An 18,275-nucleotide genomic window follows, 5' to 3' on the forward strand; every position below is an offset into this window, starting at 1 on the left:
ACAGTAGCCAATTTTGTATGTTCGAAGCTGAAGCAAAGCATTGAGTAGTCAAGGGTAATTCAGTCATTTCACAGTCTACACAAATCCAAATGACATGATTGTTGAAGCATTGGAAATCTAACTCAAAGGGCAACAAGTTTTATGTATTGGATAAGAGTTAATTCAACTTCTATCATTGAGAAAATTTCAGTTGAAATTGATACGAAATTGGAATGACCTTGAAAGAAATTCAGAAGCAAAGTAGGGGAGAAATCCGGCCGGATTTTGGCTTGATTTGGGTCAAAAATAGCTGCTCTCTACTGACACAACTTGTTTTCTCCTCCAATAATTCACAGTTACTAATGTACATGTGACAACCATTTTGTAGCTGTAAAAGTGATATTTGAAGCCTCATTTCTTGACTAATTTTATCTATAAATAGCCATGGAGTTGCAAGAATCAAGAGAGTTTGGAGAGTGTAAAATATACCACAAAAATGTAGTTCTTACATTTTCTTAATATTAGGTTAGTGTAGTATAGGAGAGTTTAGCTAGTTAGTTCATCCTTCTTGTTTATTAGCTAGGCAAAGATAAAGAAAGAGATAAACTCATGTGATAAGGGTTACATTTCATTCCAAACTCTGTCTTTTATACTTGATTCTATTGTTTAGTTAATATACAAGTTTGGATTCTATGTTTATTATGTGTTTCAACAGTTTGTGCCTTGGGTTTGGTTGAACTTTCTATGATTGTTAGAGTTTATTATTTGGCCATTTGATGCTATTATTTTGAGCAAGTTATTTATCACTTTAACTCTTTAAATCATGATTAACTTGGTACCATTAATTGTGATTATCTAAAGGTGTTGTTTTTTCAGTGAAAATTGAGATTTAATACTAGTTCAAGAAGTGTTAAACCTAGGGAGTACGCTCACGAGAGTAGAGGTGCACCTTTGTGGCTTTAGTGATTCATTTCATGCAATTTCATAGAAGAAATGAACTTGTAGCTAATTTCATAACCATGAGAGTAGGTATGGATTAGTTATAAGTATAGTTGATTCACTATGAGAATAGGTTTTACATGCATAAGGAAATTACACCATAACTAACTTAGGTAGTAGTACTCAATGATCCAAAAATAACATTTGCATGAGTACGTAGTTAGGAATACTATAACCTAAGGATCTTTCATTTGTTATTTTCTTGCATAAATTTAGCATAATTTTATTTCTTTCAATTCATTGATCGTCTAAATAATAGAGAAGATTTATTAATGCCCATAATTGTCCAATTTTTCTCATGGGATCAACCCGATATATGCCCTAAACTACTAATTTGACCTATATACTTGCAGTCAAAAACGGGTGTAAATTGGATTTAAATTTGTACATATATCAAAAACCCATCACAAAGGCTTTAGTGACAGCCTTTGTGACCTGTATAGTTTGCCCTACCAATTAATGAAAGGCTCTCTAACAACCCCCTTTTTTTTTGTTTTTTCGAATTTCCAGAATTGAGCAATGGAATTTTGGTAACTCTAATAATTTAGAAATCTCTATTTTATTCACAATAAAACATAGTTATAGTTGCCAAATTATATAGAAGAACCAAACTAACTAAACAATATTAGGAACCTTTATTCCTTAGGAAATCATATTTCTTAAGAAATCCTTATTGGTTTCCAATTTTATTTTAATTTCTTTTGCCATCAAATTTCCAAAAAAAAAAACTATTTGATTTCTAAATAACACTTTTCATCATCTAATGATAAAATTTTTGGATCAAAATCATGGTCGAATTCTGACAAGAATCATGCTAAAACTTTTGTTCATTAAAGAACACATGGACACATGCTCTTCCAACAAAAATTTTCAGCAATATCAATCCACAAAAACCAGCCTTAATCATTATTCAAAATTCAAGATTCAAAATTTCATCCAAATAAATTATCTCATAATTAACCATAATAGCCAAATTGATAATTTCATGAAATCAAAAATATGATCCAATGAAAAATCTAATTTTCATCAAATTTCCAACCACAAAAGTTGTTCAATTTTTTTTAAAATTTAGACAACGTTAAAAAACTTATTTTTTATGATAAAACTAGTCCGGCAAATTTGGATTGTGATTTTTTACAGAAAAATTTTTATATTTCTATTAACATATTTTACAATTATCTTTTTCTCTCACATTCATCAAATTACTACAGTACATTTTTCTACAAAACTCCTAAAAATAGCAATCCAAATGGGTTACTTTTTTTTTACAAAAATTATCCAAAATTTTTTTTTCAAAATCTAAAACCTTTTCAAAATTTTATTTTTTCATTTGAGCAATAGTTTTTAAACACCTCTTGAATTGAATATAATTAAATCTAATTTAACATATATGACAACTGAATAAACAAGTCACATGTCACTACAACAAAAATGACTTTTCGTGACATGTCTATAAGGACACTTGCTGGTTTGTGTCATTATAACACATCTATTATGACACTTGTTATCAACTCAATAATATACACTCTAATTTTTTTTTATTTTATCTGATATAAAAATAATAATGTGCCTTTAGATTACCTATCATTACACTTGAGAAAATGTGAGATATACTAAAAAAAAGGAAAGGCACAAAACAACATCATAGTGAATTGGCGGAAGATTCATTTGCTGTGAAATATTCAAAACTTTCAATTTGCCGGCCAAAACACTTAGTCAAATTTTGCTTCTTCTGATCTCTCTCACAAAAAACACTCTCTCCGCAAACTAACTCTTGGCAAATTATCTCTCAGCCAAGTAGGGGCGTTAAGACCGGAGTTTTTTGTAGATGGCGCAAGACGATTGCAGATGGGTAAAGGAAACCTGGAAAATAATAGACCACCGAAGTACTAAATGAAACTTTCTTCCACTTTCTTTCCTTTCGCTCTTTCTGGCTCCCATGACCAATTAAAGTAAGGAAGAATCAGCCATGGGATTGATCGTCTCCGCTTTCAGTTCATTCCATTCCTCAAGCTCACCGCCGTCTTTCTCCCCTCAACCGCCACCACCACCGCTGCCGGAATGTTATTTCTCTTTTCCCTAGCTACCCTCCTTCTACAATCACCAGCAGCTGTACCAGTACCAGCACCAGCACTAGCTGTTCTTCCTCTTCTTCTTCTTCCTCCTATTTTGGGATTTCGATTTCTGACAAAACTATGATTTCTGTTGCGTCTGGAAAAGCTAAGTCAAACCGATCGTTGTATATTGTAGCTGAGGTGTTTGAGAAATTTACTGAGAGAGCAATTAAAGTGGCTATGTTTTCCCAGAGGGAGGCAAATGCTTTGGAGGTAGAAATGGTGTATACCCAGCATCTTTTGCTAGGACTTATCGCAGAAGATAGTGCTTCCGGTGGGTTTTTAGGCTCTGGAATCACAATCGAGATGGCTCACCAAGCCGTTAAGAGCATTTGGCATACCAATTCTGATGATAAGGAGGAGAATGGTAAGGGTAATGGGAGTGGTCTTGGTCCTGAGGGGGCAGAGGTCTCGACCATGGATGTGCCATTTTCGCTGAGCACTAAGCGGGTTTTTGAGGCTGCCGTGGAGTATTCGAGGACTATGGTGTATAATTATATTGCGCCGGAACATATTGCTGTTGGGTTGTTCACTGTCAATGATGGAAGTGCTGGCCGTGTACTTTAGAGGTTGTACATTTTAAATTAGCATAATTTTATCTATGAATGCTTTACTCGCTGAGAATTGCAATTTTTTTAGTGCTTTATATTGGTCTTATATGGACTGCTGAAACTATTGTTGCAACTTGTGATCGAAGACAAAACTAGGAAGGGGTGGCAAAACAAGTCAACTGGGAGGTAAAAAGAATCACCCAACTCTGACTGTACATCCTGCCCCTGGGGCTTCCTTTGGCATATCTTCTGCCTGCTCTTCCCCAAGATCACCTGAGAGCTGCAAGCCTGCAACACCGATGGAAATGCCCATGAACCCATGCTCCAGAACAGCTATCACAGCACCCGAATGCATATGCACAGGGTCCAGAGCTCACCTACTGTCTGCAATCTTATAGGTCTTCAGCAGTAGAACAGTGCTTCTAGTCTTCAGCTGTATCCTCAGAATTACTACCAAACCATCAGTCTTTTTGGTGCGCAAGAAACTTCAACTTGTTGGAGTGACAGCAATGCTTCTGGCTTGCAAGTATGAAGAAGTTTCTGTTCCTGTCGTTGAAGACCTCATATTGATTTCTGACAGGGCTTACTCCAGAAATGATGTGCTTGAGATGGTAGGTTTGTTATGGCATCTATTGTCTATGAGTTGATCTTTGATATATGAAGCTTTCCTTTGTCATATAACTAAAATTGAACTGTGGCTCGCTGCAGGAGAGCTTAATGATCAATATCTTGCAGTTTAATCTTTCAGTGCCTACTCCTTATGTCTTCATGAGGCGCTTTCTTAAAGCTGCTCAATCTAATAAAAAGGTATTGTTTCGTATTTAGTGTATGTGAATTTTTTGCACTATCTTGATCTGCCTAATAACTGGCAATAATCTTCTGGTGACTAGTTGGAGCTTCTGTCCTTCTTTATCGTTGAGCTGTGCCTCGTCGAGTATGAAATGCTTAGGTTCCCCCGTCTCTCTTAGTAGCAGCAGCTTCTTTATTTCAAATTTTTTGTTTGAGTTACCATGCTCAGTTTATGACATTTTATTCCTTGCCACATTCATTTTTTATACAGAATAGAACCACTCGTATGTAAAGAATATGTAGATAAACGCCCCGTGATTATCCCTTACCACATAGGCGAAAAGCGGTTGTACGTTAGATTTCAGGTGAGACCCTTTTGAGTTTCCATACTGTGAGTGTTAAACATCTTATTCTCTTTTTGCTACTGATGATATGGTCTGCAAGAGTTTAGAGAAGGCTTGGCTTCACATTCTCAGGCCCTGATGGATCAAATGACTGCTATTAGGGTAATTTTGATCATCCCTAGCTCCTGCTTACTTCCTTTTTCTCTTTTAATTTGGTGTGTATGGAGAGAGGGAGCTTATGTGCACGAGAATTCCAATTCTATTCTCTAGAATTATAACAGCAGAAGCTAAGCTTTTGTGCCCTTAACATAACGGAAAAGGGAAATGTGAGACGATTACTGATCACTTGTTGTTGGCAATGATTACATGACTATGGATAGAGGCTTGGACCACTTGCACTATTGGCAATGATTACATGGCTACTGAATAGGGTAGATTGCAAGTACCTTGTATTCTGCTTGAATGAGGAAATAAATAGTCAACCTTTCCATTCTGAAATACATGGTGCAGTTTTTTGTCGGTGCATTGCTTTCAAGATATGGACCTATTAGTTTCATCCACAGGTTGTTGTCTTGCCCTTTCCTATTCAAAACTCTGATTACTTCTCTTTGTTTAATGTTCCTGTCAAATGCTTCGCTTGGGGTCATACCTGGTTGTGATGCAAATTTCGATAGGCATTTATACTACTCTGATCAGAGATGTTTTCATCTTTAATTTTTGTATTTATTTATTTTTTTTGTTTTATTATGTAAATTGGATTAACTGATTGTGAGCAGAGAATGTCTGGTGCTTTAATGGTCCCACAATTAGGATTTAGAATTGGACCTAGAGATGGTACAGGACAAGTGTATTATGCGAAGCAGTTAGTAGGTAGCAAGCGTGTTCATTTTGGTTTTGGCTCCCGAGCAAGAATTTGCTTGAATAATGTGTGTTATGGAAGTTAATAACTGAGTGTAGTGGTCTAGATGTTGAAAATGAAGAAATGTCAGACATGTAACTCCTTGGCATATATTGTTGATTGGACGTGTTTATTTGATTACCATACAGAAACAGATTAATGTCTTAACAACTTGGCTGAATCTTTTCTTTTTGAACAGGTTAAAGTGCTTACCATCTGCGAATCGAGAAACAAGGATAAACTGGATGGTAATCCTAAGATGATTTTGCTTCTTTTGTTTTTTTTTATTTCAAATTTTTTGTTTGAGTTACCATGTTTGGTCCCTTCAAATTTACTGTGCAATGCTCTGTCAATGGGTTCAAGAAGTGGACTAAGACATGCGAGAGGCACACAAACTACACTGAAGATCAGCTTTTGTAAGTGGTTCCTTATGCTTTTCACACATTAATGAATTTTATTGCTAGCTATGATGATCTAATGATCCCAACAAACTTTGTGCACAGGTGGAACCAGCTGAAGATTGATGGGGTGTTCGTGGCTATGATTGAAGGGTCTAATTTCATTGGAAAGTTTGGCAGCTACTGCAAGTTCTTTCTACTTGTTAGGGAAGAGAATCTTTTAGTTTGTGCACATGAGGATCTTTTAGTTTGTCCACAAGAGAATCTTTCAAGTTTGTACTTGTTAGGAATTTGCTATGTTAGTACTTGTTACTGACTTTTAGTTCAATAAATTATATTTGAGCATTGATTTTTGCTTTTAGATTACTATATGCATTCTGTTCTTTGGGATAATTTTACAAGTCCTTTGGGTTTCTGATTGACGGAATGTATAGCAGGGAGCACTACCTGCAGGTTGCTTCTATATCAAAAAAAAGAAAAAAAAATCCTGACAATTAAAAGTGTCAGCATAGAATTTGATATTGTAATGTTGTACTATAGCTATCCTGACACTTTCGATTATCAAGAAAAGGAATTTTCGTTGGCAGATGAGATGTTATAACAACACAGTTTTCCTGACACATTTGAATATTACATACCTATCCCTACATTGGAAGGGACGACACTCGTCCTAGGTGTGAGGAAAAGTAAAGTGTCAGGTTAAATTATCTATACTGACACCTTTAAATGCCGTTAAAGGGCATTTTTGTTGTAGTGTATTTTTGCATATGAGATATTAAATTTATAACCTTATTGATTTTATATGTGTGTGTAAATTTATAAAAATTATGATATATGTCTTTGCTATTGTGTATATAATTTGGAAATATATGTCACTTCTCTTACTCAAATTTTAAAATTTTTCAAAATTTGAAGTATAATAAGTCAAACATTTGTTATGCGTTTAATATTGTTATTTGAAACAAGAATATTTATGCTTAAAAGAGTTTACCCTTTCACAATGCAATTGTTTCCGTTTACATTGATAAGTAACAAAATTAACTTGTTAAAGACAAGTTGATAAGACACTTTACCTGTAATTAACAAGTCATGATTCCAGTCGTCAAGGAATAAGTGGGGAATCATGTTGATCCTCTTTAAAAAAAAAAAAAGAAAAGAAAAAGACAAGTTGGCCGCTAGAAGGGATTTGAAACTCCTCTTTGAGCTGCACGCTAAGGATTTAGACCCATGCTCAATAGCTATTCCTTTATTGGATTCAAGAGCCCACAATCAAATGAAAGGTATTGAAGAGTGAAGAGCACTAATAATTTCCATGATTTTGGATTCTAGTTTGAGTTGTAAGCAAGGCATCTTCTTTTAAAACCAAGTCATCGTCTAGCTTCTTCTTTTAAATATTCCATTCTTTTGCTTTAGTTTGTTCTTTCCTTAACGACGATTAATTTTCCTGCAATTTCTCTCTTATGAGTACAATATTTCCTCCTATTTCATCCTTATTTTTCTCACAAGGCCTTGACAATTCTTCTGAATAGATATTTTTGTAATGATTTTTACTAGGCATATGCCATCAACAACTATGTAATTTACAAGAAATTTAACAAATAGTCTACCAACAACACTATAGTTAGCAGTGAACTTAAAACCTAATGCATCCAACACATGTCCCAAATCTTTACCAATTTAGTCACATGAGTATATTATTTGTGAATATTATCTTTCTCACAAATGAGTGGCTTAAATGATGCCATGTGTAGGTTTTAACCTGCTATTACAGGTTTTATTGGGTACATAATTGCAGCGGTAATTTTTTGCAAATAATAGTAAGTTTGTTTTCTTGTGTAAGTCAAGTATGTTTTGCGATTCATGTAAATTACTTTTAAATAACAAAAGTTACTAAAATTTTAACATAACACTTTTTCTCCAAAACTTACCATTTCCTATATAAAACTTACTACTTTATTCAATCGAAGCTTATGAATATTTTCAAAACCTTACCACTTTTATACTAAACTCACTACATTATTAATCAATCTTACGAACTTTCAGGCAAAACTAACACTTTATTTTATACAAAATTTACTATTTTTGTCAAGCACAACTTATGATTTCATTAAAAAATCTTACTATTTTTTGGTAATTAAGTTTCTAACTAAACCTTACAACTTTTTGTTCAAAATTTACTGATTTCATAATTTTTGTAATTTACATTTTAAATAACAATCTAAGTTTTTAATTAAAACTTACTACTTTTTCTCCAAAACCTACTATTTTACTAAATGATATAAATGGCCATTGGTATAACTTACCATATTTTAGTAAAACTTACTATATTGTTAACAAAACTCACTACTATTTTTTAACAAAACTAAGCTCAAGCAACTTTGCACAAAAGTCAATACTATTTTAAGCAAAAACTTGTAACTTCATTAAAAAATCTTACTACATTTTCTTTTGTAAAAATTGTTGTTTCATTGATATGACGTACTGCTGAAGCTTGTCATATGTGGTTATCAGCTTGGTGCTTTTCTGTAACCACCTGTTGTGACCAATCATCAAAGTGAATCTATTAGTTTTGTAAGTTTACCATCAAAATTAGTTAGTTTTACTCTTGAATCGATAAAGTTCAGTAATTATAAAAGTTACCACAAGTTAAAAAAGAAAGCATACCAAATAAAATGTACCAGTTCTTAAGTAATTTAATTCTTTTAGTCAAACTTACAACTTCTTCAACGACTTTTAGTACTTTTTGACAAATAAAGTTTTGAGTAAAATGTACTATTATGTTAATCAGTGACATTCAAATTTCCTTAAGCAGTTTTAGTACTTTTTTAAACATAATCTTACCTGGCAGAAACATATATATACGACTAGCAAAAATTGTTTTTTTATTCCAAAAAAGATTTTTCATCATCAGCTTAGTTAGTGCACTAACTTTTCCATCCGTGGGTTATATATTCACATTCATTATCTCTTTACATTTGAATACTTTTTTTAAAAAATAAATCTTCATTTTCACAAACTACTAACTATTCATCTCTACTTAACCAATGCCTTGAGTGTTCTCATTAAACTAGCCCTTAGGTATATCATTTTTCTCTAAAAATTATTATTTTTATTGCAAAGTCTTTTTCTATTACAAAATATACCATTTTCTTAGTAAATTTACATCTACACCAGTAAATTTATAACTAATGAAGATTTAACAATTTTCTTTGAACGAAGCAAGTTTTGCTTGGAATGCGGTGATTTTTCAATGAAATAGATAAGTTTTGCTTAAAAAGGGTTAACATCAAAAAAAATTCCCCTGAGATTTTCTTTAATGTCACTAGCATCTATTCTTTTTCTTTAAGTTTTTCAGCTCCATTTGTTTGACATGGGAATTAAGTCTCAAGTGAGGCTTAATATATTCATTTTGATATTATGGAAAACTGGAAGGGAAGTTAATAATATTATTCCTAAAAAAATGTTATATGTTTTGCTGCAATTTAGCAAAGCTTTTAAGTCAAGTATCATTTTATGTTGTAAAATTAAAGTTGCATATTTCACAAGAAACTTAAAAAACTTGTTGTGTTCTCTTAAGTTTTGCCACAAAATTAGTAAAATATTTCAATAAACTAATTTTGCTAAATATGTGGTTAGATTTCTTAATGAAATCATAAGTTCACTTGAAATAGTAGTGAGTTTTGTGTAAAAAAGATGGTAAGTTATGCTTGAAAATTAGTAAGGTTCGTTAATAATGCAGTAAGTTTAGCACTAAAAAATTGTAAAATTAGTTAGAAACACACTAAAAATTTTACTAAAAATGGAGTAAAGTTTGTTAATTAAGTCATAAGTTTTGCTTGAAGAAATTAGTAAGTTATATATAAAAAATAGTAAGTTTTGCTTGAAAGTTAGTAAGATTTGATGATGATGTCGTAAGTTTTACCAAAAAAGTAGAAAAGATTAGTCAAATTAAGTTATAAGTTTTGCTTTAAAATAGTAAGTTTTGTAACAAGGATATTTTTATCACTACTTGAAGGCTTGCCTTTGTTTGCAGAGATGCCTTATATTTGGTAATTGTGGAACTTGGAGTGGATTCAATAAAAGTTTCAAAAATAATAATTTCAAGGTCTGCAGGGAACATGGTTGAATTGATTCCTGTTTCTTGTAAAGCATTAAAAAAAAATGAAAGAACAGATTAATTGTGTATCACTCTTGTGCTTTATTGCTTCTTTAGGACAAAACGAAAGCCATCACTAGCTTTTATTTCATTAAAGGGCTAAAACAGTTTTCGCTTATAGTACATCATTTTCTTGCCACCTCTATTTGTGCAAAAGATGGAAAATATCTGTTTAAAATTCAAAAAGACTCATATTACGTATTATTAACAAATATTTTGATATTTATGACAAATTTTCATAATTTGTATTCAGATATATGGGTTATGCAAAAACTAACAAAGACTTATATCATATTTTTTCAAATAATGAACATAATATCAACAATTTGATAAAACGACTATCTTGTAGCAAAAGATACAACTCACTTTTTGTATCATACAAGCATAACCTAATGTTAGAAAAAATTATTTTTTTTTGAAATTCTAGTAAGGGAGAAGTGGAAAGGGGGGAAGGAAGATTGAAATTCAGGACTTCTAATTCCTAGAGTCCTGAATTTTGTATTATTCATGGATAACTTTTTATGTGTAACATTGTAAAACTTGAATGTTTCAACTGAATTTTGTAGTGTACATTTTGAAGAGTAAGTTCTGTACGTAAAACGTTTTGTATTATTCTCATACCTTATCTTAGTAATGTTTTTTTTTTAAGAAAATCTTTTGGAAGTTTTCTTTCTGCAATGAATCATGAAAAGTTGATAGAGTTATAATTCATGACATTGTCTTGGTTCAGAAACTTGAAATGAGAAACAAAAAAGAAAAATTAACAGTCCGTGAAAAGAAAATGAGAAGTGCAATAGGGACACTAATTTTAGTTTGGTGGGTGGTGGGCCAACGGGTGAAGTTTTTTTTTTTTTTTTTTTTTTTTTTGTCAAACAACGGGTGAAGTTAGTTTTTTTTTTTTTTGTCAGACTTTTTCAAGTAAGGTGAAGTTAGTTTTGAGTTATGCGGATATCATTTATGAATATTATATTTGTTCATCACTTAGAAAACATGTTGGGGGCCTTCCCATTTTTTGTTTTTCCAACATCAACGGAAACATAGGTTTGTGATTTTCAAAACGAAGGGGATTATGACACTACCTAAAATTCTTTTCTATTTTAGAAAAGGATCATAAGTAGTATCATAATCCCTTTAGTTCTGAAAAGCACAATCACAAATGTGAATTCGATTTTTTATTCTCCAAGACCGTAACACTTGAGATCTTTTTTTTGTTTAAGCATAAACTTGAGATCTTAAAGAAGCACACAAATGTCTTATAAAATCAAAATTCCTAAAGTTTAGGATAATCATACAATGATAATGTTAGAATACTTCAGAATTCCACTATACTATCTTTTTCGTATCGATTAACCCACTAAACTTTTAAAACTAATTAATTGAACCATTCCGTCTAGTTACTGATTAAAAAATATGGAACTTTCGGAATTAGTGGGGAATTTTCGTCACTTTGTTAATGAAAAATAGTATGGCGGATTAAATGGAAGTTTAGTAAAATTAAGTGAATCTTGATACAATTTGTTGGAAAACTTCTTGGAAACTAAAGAAGAATGGAAAAAAGAAATGTTGTAGAAAATGTTTAACACAACTAATGCTCACATACTCAAATCTTTTGAACTAGTATCAGAAATACTTTACTGAGATGACCATAAGATCTGACGTTCGACTATCAAGTCCTTCATTTTTTTTTCTTTCCCATAGTAAGGCTGAAGTCTCCCGTTCAAAGGAAAAATAAAACAGAGTAACTTTTAAGGTTTCTTTAGTTGACATGATGTATTGTTATAAAATAGTAACCCAAAATTTCAGTAGCTAAAAATAACCACTCAATCACACACACAAGGCATGTAAAAAATCTTCAGTTCTTCGTTTATTTATTTACTTTTGCAAGATGGCGCAGTAGCTATTCGTTTATCGTGTTGAAGTGCCTACAATCAATTGGAAGTTGCTGAAAAGTGATAAAATCTTCCTAATATATAATTTCCATGATTTTGCATTTTAGCTTCAGTCGTAGCCTAGGCATCTTCTTTCAAAATAAGTCATCGTTTGGCTTTCTCTTTATAGGATTCCATCCTTTTGCTTTAGTTTGCTCTCTTTTTTTAAAGATTATGACCCCATATGTCATCAAAAAGGAACCTAGATCCAAAGTGAACTAGGACCTTGCTAGGAAGTCATGGTTTTGCTCTGTCGATAAAAAATTTTGCACCACATACGAGTTGAGCAAAAACTGATAGTGCGTTAGCTGACGGGGACTCGAAGCCAAGTAAAATTGTATTTCATAAAAGGATCATAATTGTATAATAACCCTTACCCTTGTAAATAGAGGTGGCAAAACGGGCAAGATGGACGAGATTTACTTAGATTTGAGATAGAACAGAGTTATATGAGTTTGGGTTCAACCTTATCCATATGTGTTTTGAGACTAACTTGAGCGGGATCACTTTGGAATGAGTTTAGATTGATCCCGTCCAATACCCAAATCTATTTTCTACATATTTTTTTTCCGTTAATTCATTTTTTATTTTTTTTAAATAACTTTAATATTTTTTATTTATTAAATTTCTTTTAGTCTTATTGTAAATTTATATTTTCATGAATTCATTTTACACTCTAGAACGATCAACAGTTACTTGCCGTACAAGTTGGGCAATGACTAAGTAGCAATGCAGATAAGTTCTAATTATCAACTATAGTCTCGTCAAAGGAAAAAAGGAAGAAAAAGAAAAAGGAAAATCACTTGTTTTGCCCCTCCAAAAACCAGACCTGCAGAGAGCAAGAAAAGACAGAGAAACAACCTTTAAGACTCAAAAACAAGAATCCAGGCCTTTTTTCTCCAGAAAGCAACCGTACGTAGCTTGATCCTCAAAATTCTTTCTTTGTATCCCCAGTCCAAAAAATCTTGCCCAAAACGAAAATAAAGAATAAAGAAAAGAACCCAGGAATGCTCAACCTTCAAAACCCAAATCCCTTTTTCCCAAACGTTTTTGGGAAGATATTTGGGCTCAATGGGTACCCAAGTATTTCCCAACATTTTTCATCAATTAATGGGTATAATTGGGATATGTCCCATTTTAAATCTAGTATCAAATTGCAATACCCATTCCGCCTAAAGTTCATTTGGGCATGGATAGTCCATTGGGATTTGAGACAAATTGCCACCTCTACTTGTAAATTTGAAAATCAAATACACAGCACAAATTCAAATGGGATAATTTCAAAAACCTCCCTTGTGGTTTCTCACATTCTCACTCCTCTCTTTTGAGATTTTCGAAATATCAAAAGCCTATTACAAAAATAAGTAGCTAGTATCAAATCAAATCCAATCCAATTCAAAAAGACAAATAATAAAAATTGGGAGCTGGAGAGAGAAAATGACCTGATGCTACAAATGCCCTCAAGCCTGGCACCAGTAAGATAATTTCATATGAACAGTACCTAGATAATTTAACAAAGATAGTAGTCTTTGCATGGATAGAAAATATTCAGGAAAAGTTAATAAAAGAATTCCTTTTATTTTTTTAGTTGGGATTGCATGGATAGAATGGATAGAATATTACTTAGAAAAACTTTTGTATAATTCACTGTAGCATGTTTTGTAGTGTAATGTATTTAAGATAAATAAGTAGGGTAAAAAACAAAAAAGTTCCCTGTAATAAGTTTAATATACAGAAAAGTCTCTTATAGTTTCAAAATATACAATACGATACCTCATGTTTTAAACTAAATTGTAAATGTGACGGAATTCGTTAAATTTAATGGAAATGACTTATTGGAACCTAAAAAAAAAAATTATACCTAATTTTTATCAAATATACCTATTCTACCCCTTAACCCTCAATTCTCTCTATTTAGAGAATAAAACAAATGATTTTTTTGAGTTATCTTTTACTTAATTATATCAGCATTTTGGTCATTTCATCCATTTCTATTAAGTTTAACAGATTCTGTCACATTTACAATTTAGTTCAAAGTATAAGGGGTCGTGTTATATATTTTAAAACTATGAAGGGCTTTTCTGTATAATAAGTTTATGAGATTTTTTTGTTTTTTACCCAAATAAGTAATTGTAAAACATGTTTAAGAGCAATTAAAAAATATATATATATATTGTAATGATATGTAACACAAGTGTCCCACAAATTAGCTATCATTGCACAAGTAAATCAGTAAGGGCAGATTCACATGTGAATATGTCTGGAAGTCTTCGCAGAATCAAGACCTATATTAGCAGATCTGAACGCGGTCTTGATTTGTTGACCAATAGTTCTGAACCACACATTATTAAAGTTCATCATACTGCGAACCGAGGACCAACTCTAATTTCTTCCTTCTGTGTACAGGGTCAAGGAGCCTCTCTTCCTTACCTGATATTCTCAAGTTAAAGAAAAAGACTGAAAATGGCAGAAACAGTTCTCTCTTTTGTGTTAGATCAGCTCTCAATTTTTCTGCGTGAAGAGGGCAGATTATTGGGAGGGCTTCGCCAAGAGGTTCAACTCATCAGCGATGAGTTGGGGCACATGAGAGCTTTCGTGGGAGTGGCAGAAGCAAAAGAAGAAGGTGCTGATCCCAGGCTCCAAGAATGGATCAAGCAAGTACGATAAGCCGCTTATGACACTGAAGATGTTCTTGATGAATTCGTAGCTCGCTTTGCTCACCATCATGCAACAGGGTTCTATGGCTCTTTTAGGAAAATTTTCAACTCCGTGAAGACTTTGCGAGCTCGTCGTAAGGTTGCTGAGCAAATACAGAGCATCAAGGCCAGAGTAAAGAATATATCTGAAGGGCGTCAGAGATACCAATCAGAATTCGGCGGTACTTCCCAAGCGGCCGGGTCTCTTGCTGCTGTCAACAACACATGGGTCTATAGCAGGGATGATGCACTTCTCGTGGAAGAAGCTGAACTAGTTGGCATTGACAACCCCAAACAACAGCTAATTTCTCAACTACTCGAGGGGGATGATTCCCAACTCAAAGTTGTTTCTGTGGTTGGCATGGGAGGACTCGGAAAAACTACCTTAGTCAAAAAAGTCCACGAAGATTTAGATATTAGAAGGCATTTCCCAGTTCGTGCCTTTGTAACTGTCTCTCAACCATGCAACTTCCAGGAGCTCCTGAAAGACTTGACTCGGCAGTTACACAATGATTTGAAGAAACCAGTTCCGGAATCGATTGAGGCAATGACTGCATATCAGCTGAAACTATGTGTTAAAGATTTTCTTCAACAAGCTGGAAGGTATGCAATTGTGTTCGATGATGTATGGGACGTGGAATTCTGGAATGCGATTAGATTTGCACTGCCCGAAAATGGCTATGGCAATCGCGTCATGCTAACAACACGAAAGGCCGATGTAGCCTCTGCTTCTTGTAACAAATCTCAAGATTATGTCTACAAAATGGTGGCACTATCTTTCGAAGATTCATGGACCCTATTTTGCAACAAAATTTTCAAAGGAAATGGTTGTCCTGCCCATCTAACAGATGTTGCAAAAGGTATATTGGGGAAATGTGAGGGATTGCCCCTTGCGGTTCTTGCAATCAGTGGGCTTTTGGCTTTGAAAAATTTGAATATTGCAGAGGAATGGGAGATGGTTCGACGCAGCCTAGTGGGTGAATTAGAAGGCTCTGGTATGCTGGACAGGGTCAAAAAGATACTTTCTCTCAGTTACAATGATCTGCCCTGCCATCTTAAGACCTGTTTGTTGTATTTAAGCATTTACCCAGAGGATTTTGAGATACGTTGTCATAGACTTGTTCAATTATGGTCAGCTGAAAGATTTGTAGGTGAGAGAGAAGGAATGACAATGACAGATGTAGGCTACAATTACCTCAGAGAACTTGTCAATAGGAGCCTAATTCAAGTGATTGAAGGTTTTTATGAAGGAATCCCCTACACTTGTCGAATCCATGACCTAGTGCGAGAAGTTGTTCTTTCCAAGGCAAGGGAACAAAATATGATCGCAATTACTACTGGACAATACACAAAGTGGTTATCTGAGAAGGTACGCCGTTTGGTAGTCCATAGTAGCAGCAACAACACCGAGCAGCACCAAGAAAGCCAATGTTATAGCTTTAACCACCTTCGATCCTTTATTACGATTGAATCCATGAATCCACTGATATCCAGAACCTTGTTATCAGAAGTTTTAAAGAGTGGCAGATTGTTAAAGGTTTTGTATTTGTGTGATGAAGAGACATTGGAGGAAATCCCAAATGAGATTTTCAACTTGTATCATCTCAGGCATCTGAACCTACTTAGGACAGGAGTTAAAGCAGTCCCGAAATTCATAGGAAAGCTTCGAAATTTGGAGTATTTGAATTTGGGTGAAACTCAAGTCAGGGAATTACCCGTGGAAATCCTGAAGCTACAAAAGCTTGAGCATCTTATAGTATACCAAAAAGTTGATTCTTCTGATGACAGTCAAGGATATCATGGGTTTAAAGCTCCACCAAAATTGGGAGGACTTCTTGCCCTACAATCATTAACAGCCATAGATGCGAGTAGCGGATCCGTAGTAGTTAAAGAGATAGGAACATTGACTCAATTAAGACAATTAGGGATTTCAAATCTGAGAAGAGAAGATGGAAAGGTGCTCTGCTCCTCCCTCGCCACCCTCACTAGTCTTCGGCAACTAAACATTGCTTCAATTAGAAATGATGGTGGTGATTATGAGGTAATGGATCTGAATCATCATCATCAACAACAACATTCTCGTTCATCTTCGATGCCTTCTTCATTTCTCCAATCTCTTCGTATGCTAATATTGTATGGCCGCTTAGAAAAGATGCCGAAATGGATAGCTCATCTTGAAAGCTTGGTAAGAATAGATTTGAGGTGGAGCAGTTTAAGGGTTGAAGAGGATCCGCTTGAACCCCTCCACCATTTGTCAAATTTGGTAACTATTCAATTTTTTGGATCTTACCAAGGAGAGGGGTTGTGTTTCAAGGCTGGAGGATTCCTGAAGTTAAAGGATTTGTACCTAAAGAAATTAGAGAAGTTGAAATGGCTGAAAGTGGAGGAGGGTGCATTACCCAGTCTCCACGAACTGCGTCTGCATTCACTTCCATTGCTAGAGGAGTTACCTTTGGGAATTCAGCACTCAAGGAATCTTCGAAAGCTGTATTTGTCTGAGTTGAGTTCTCAACTGATGGAGAAGTTAGAGAATCTAAATGAAGAGACTGAAGATTATAAAAAAATTGCACACGTTTCTGAAGTTGTCATTGAATTGTGGACAGATGAGGAGGGATGGAGACTGCACCGGCTGTGGGGGAAGAAGATGTAAATATTTCCTTCCTATTTCTTTTTTTTTTTTTTTTGCACGTTTGTTCGTAACTTCTGAGTTTATAATTTGCTTTATCTTTTATCTTATTGTATAAATATTGTATTGCATAATCTTGTTTATATACGGTATTGCACTCTATATATATATATTTTTTTTTGCTTGTTTATTTTTTCTTTAATTGATTTAGCAAATAATATAGAGGTTGTAGGTTAGAACACACAATTTCAAGATACAAAATTAAAACATGAAGCCTATGTTTATACGCTGGTATGACTTAGAAATTGATTTCTCTAGTAATTAATAATATAGTAATTTTTGGACAAATAATGGTTGTATCAGTCCTCTATGCTCATCCATCCGTCCTTTTGTGACAAATATTCTCAAGTAAGTTATTTTCAATATTATGTATGAATTAATATTATGCCCAACTGCTATGTATGAATTAATATTATGTCAAAGATATGACAAATCGAATTTTTCTGATGTGTTGGACACTCAAAATGTGAATCCTAGTCAAATATTTTCTTTTTAGTCCATCTTTATCTTTGATGAGTGCACAGATTGGCAGAAAAGAATTGTCTTCTAATATGAAGTGAGAGAGTAAGCATGTATTGGTAAGTTTAAAAACTGGAGTCTTGAGTTTTAAGAAATGACTAGAGGTGAATCATATTGTTGAAGTTGGTTAAGAGGAGAGGCATGGTAAATACCGGTACAAAGGTAAATTATGGTAAAACAGTAATCTTTTAATGTGAATGGATAGGAAAAATTTGTGC

At 33.6% G+C, this 18,275-nt stretch overlaps 2 protein-coding genes across 5 annotated transcripts; both read left to right on the top strand.

Moving 5' to 3' along the window:
* Positions 1-2,630: 2,630 nt before the first annotated feature.
* On the top strand, positions 2,631-6,417 carry LOC140012574 (cyclin-B2-5-like). 4 transcript variants are annotated; one of them, XM_072060810.1, is made up of 8 exons: positions 2,631-3,661; positions 3,790-4,254; positions 4,352-4,450; positions 4,534-4,592; positions 4,704-4,938; positions 5,874-5,922; positions 6,038-6,090; positions 6,178-6,417. In XM_072060810.1, the coding sequence occupies exons 2-5, from the start codon at positions 4,153-4,155 to the stop codon at positions 4,810-4,812; spliced, it is 369 nt and encodes a 122-aa protein (XP_071916911.1). In that variant the 5' UTR covers positions 2,631-3,661; positions 3,790-4,152; the 3' UTR covers positions 4,813-4,938; positions 5,874-5,922; positions 6,038-6,090; positions 6,178-6,417. The 4 variants fall into 4 exon arrangements, with proteins under 4 accessions (XP_071916911.1, XP_071916909.1, XP_071916908.1 ...); XM_072060808.1 differs by having other exon boundaries at positions 6,041-6,090; XM_072060807.1 differs by having other exon boundaries at positions 5,874-6,090.
* Positions 6,418-14,619: 8,202 nt separating this feature from the next.
* On the top strand, positions 14,620-17,502 carry LOC113704532 (disease resistance protein RPM1-like). Its single transcript, XM_027226426.1, has 2 exons — positions 14,620-14,779; positions 14,864-17,502. The coding sequence occupies exons 1-2, from the start codon at positions 14,620-14,622 to the stop codon at positions 17,500-17,502; spliced, it is 2,799 nt and encodes a 932-aa protein (XP_027082227.1).
* Positions 17,503-18,275: the final 773 nt, after the last annotated feature.

Source organism: Coffea arabica, chromosome 8e (assembly GCF_036785885.1).
Source record: "Coffea arabica cultivar ET-39 chromosome 8e, Coffea Arabica ET-39 HiFi, whole genome shotgun sequence".
Taxonomy (NCBI): domain Eukaryota; kingdom Viridiplantae; phylum Streptophyta; class Magnoliopsida; order Gentianales; family Rubiaceae; genus Coffea; species Coffea arabica.

Excerpts from the sequence above, each read along its gene's own strand:
- LOC140012574 (XM_072060807.1), top strand. The coding sequence starts at position 4,153 with ATGCTTCTGGCTTGCAAGTATGAAGAAGTTTCTGTTCCTGTCGTTGAA. Across the intron at positions 4,255-4,351 it reads GAAATGATGTGCTTGAGATG|GAGAGCTTAATGATCAATAT; the intron begins GTAGGTTTGTTA and ends GGCTCGCTGCAG. Across the intron at positions 4,593-4,703 it reads GTCGAGTATGAAATGCTTAG|AATAGAACCACTCGTATGTA; the intron begins GTTCCCCCGTCT and ends TTTTTTATACAG.
- LOC113704532 (XM_027226426.1), top strand. The coding sequence starts at position 14,620 with ATGGCAGAAACAGTTCTCTCTTTTGTGTTAGATCAGCTCTCAATTTTT. Across the intron at positions 14,780-14,863 it reads GGCAGAAGCAAAAGAAGAAG|CTCGCTTTGCTCACCATCAT; the intron begins GTGCTGATCCCA and ends ATGAATTCGTAG.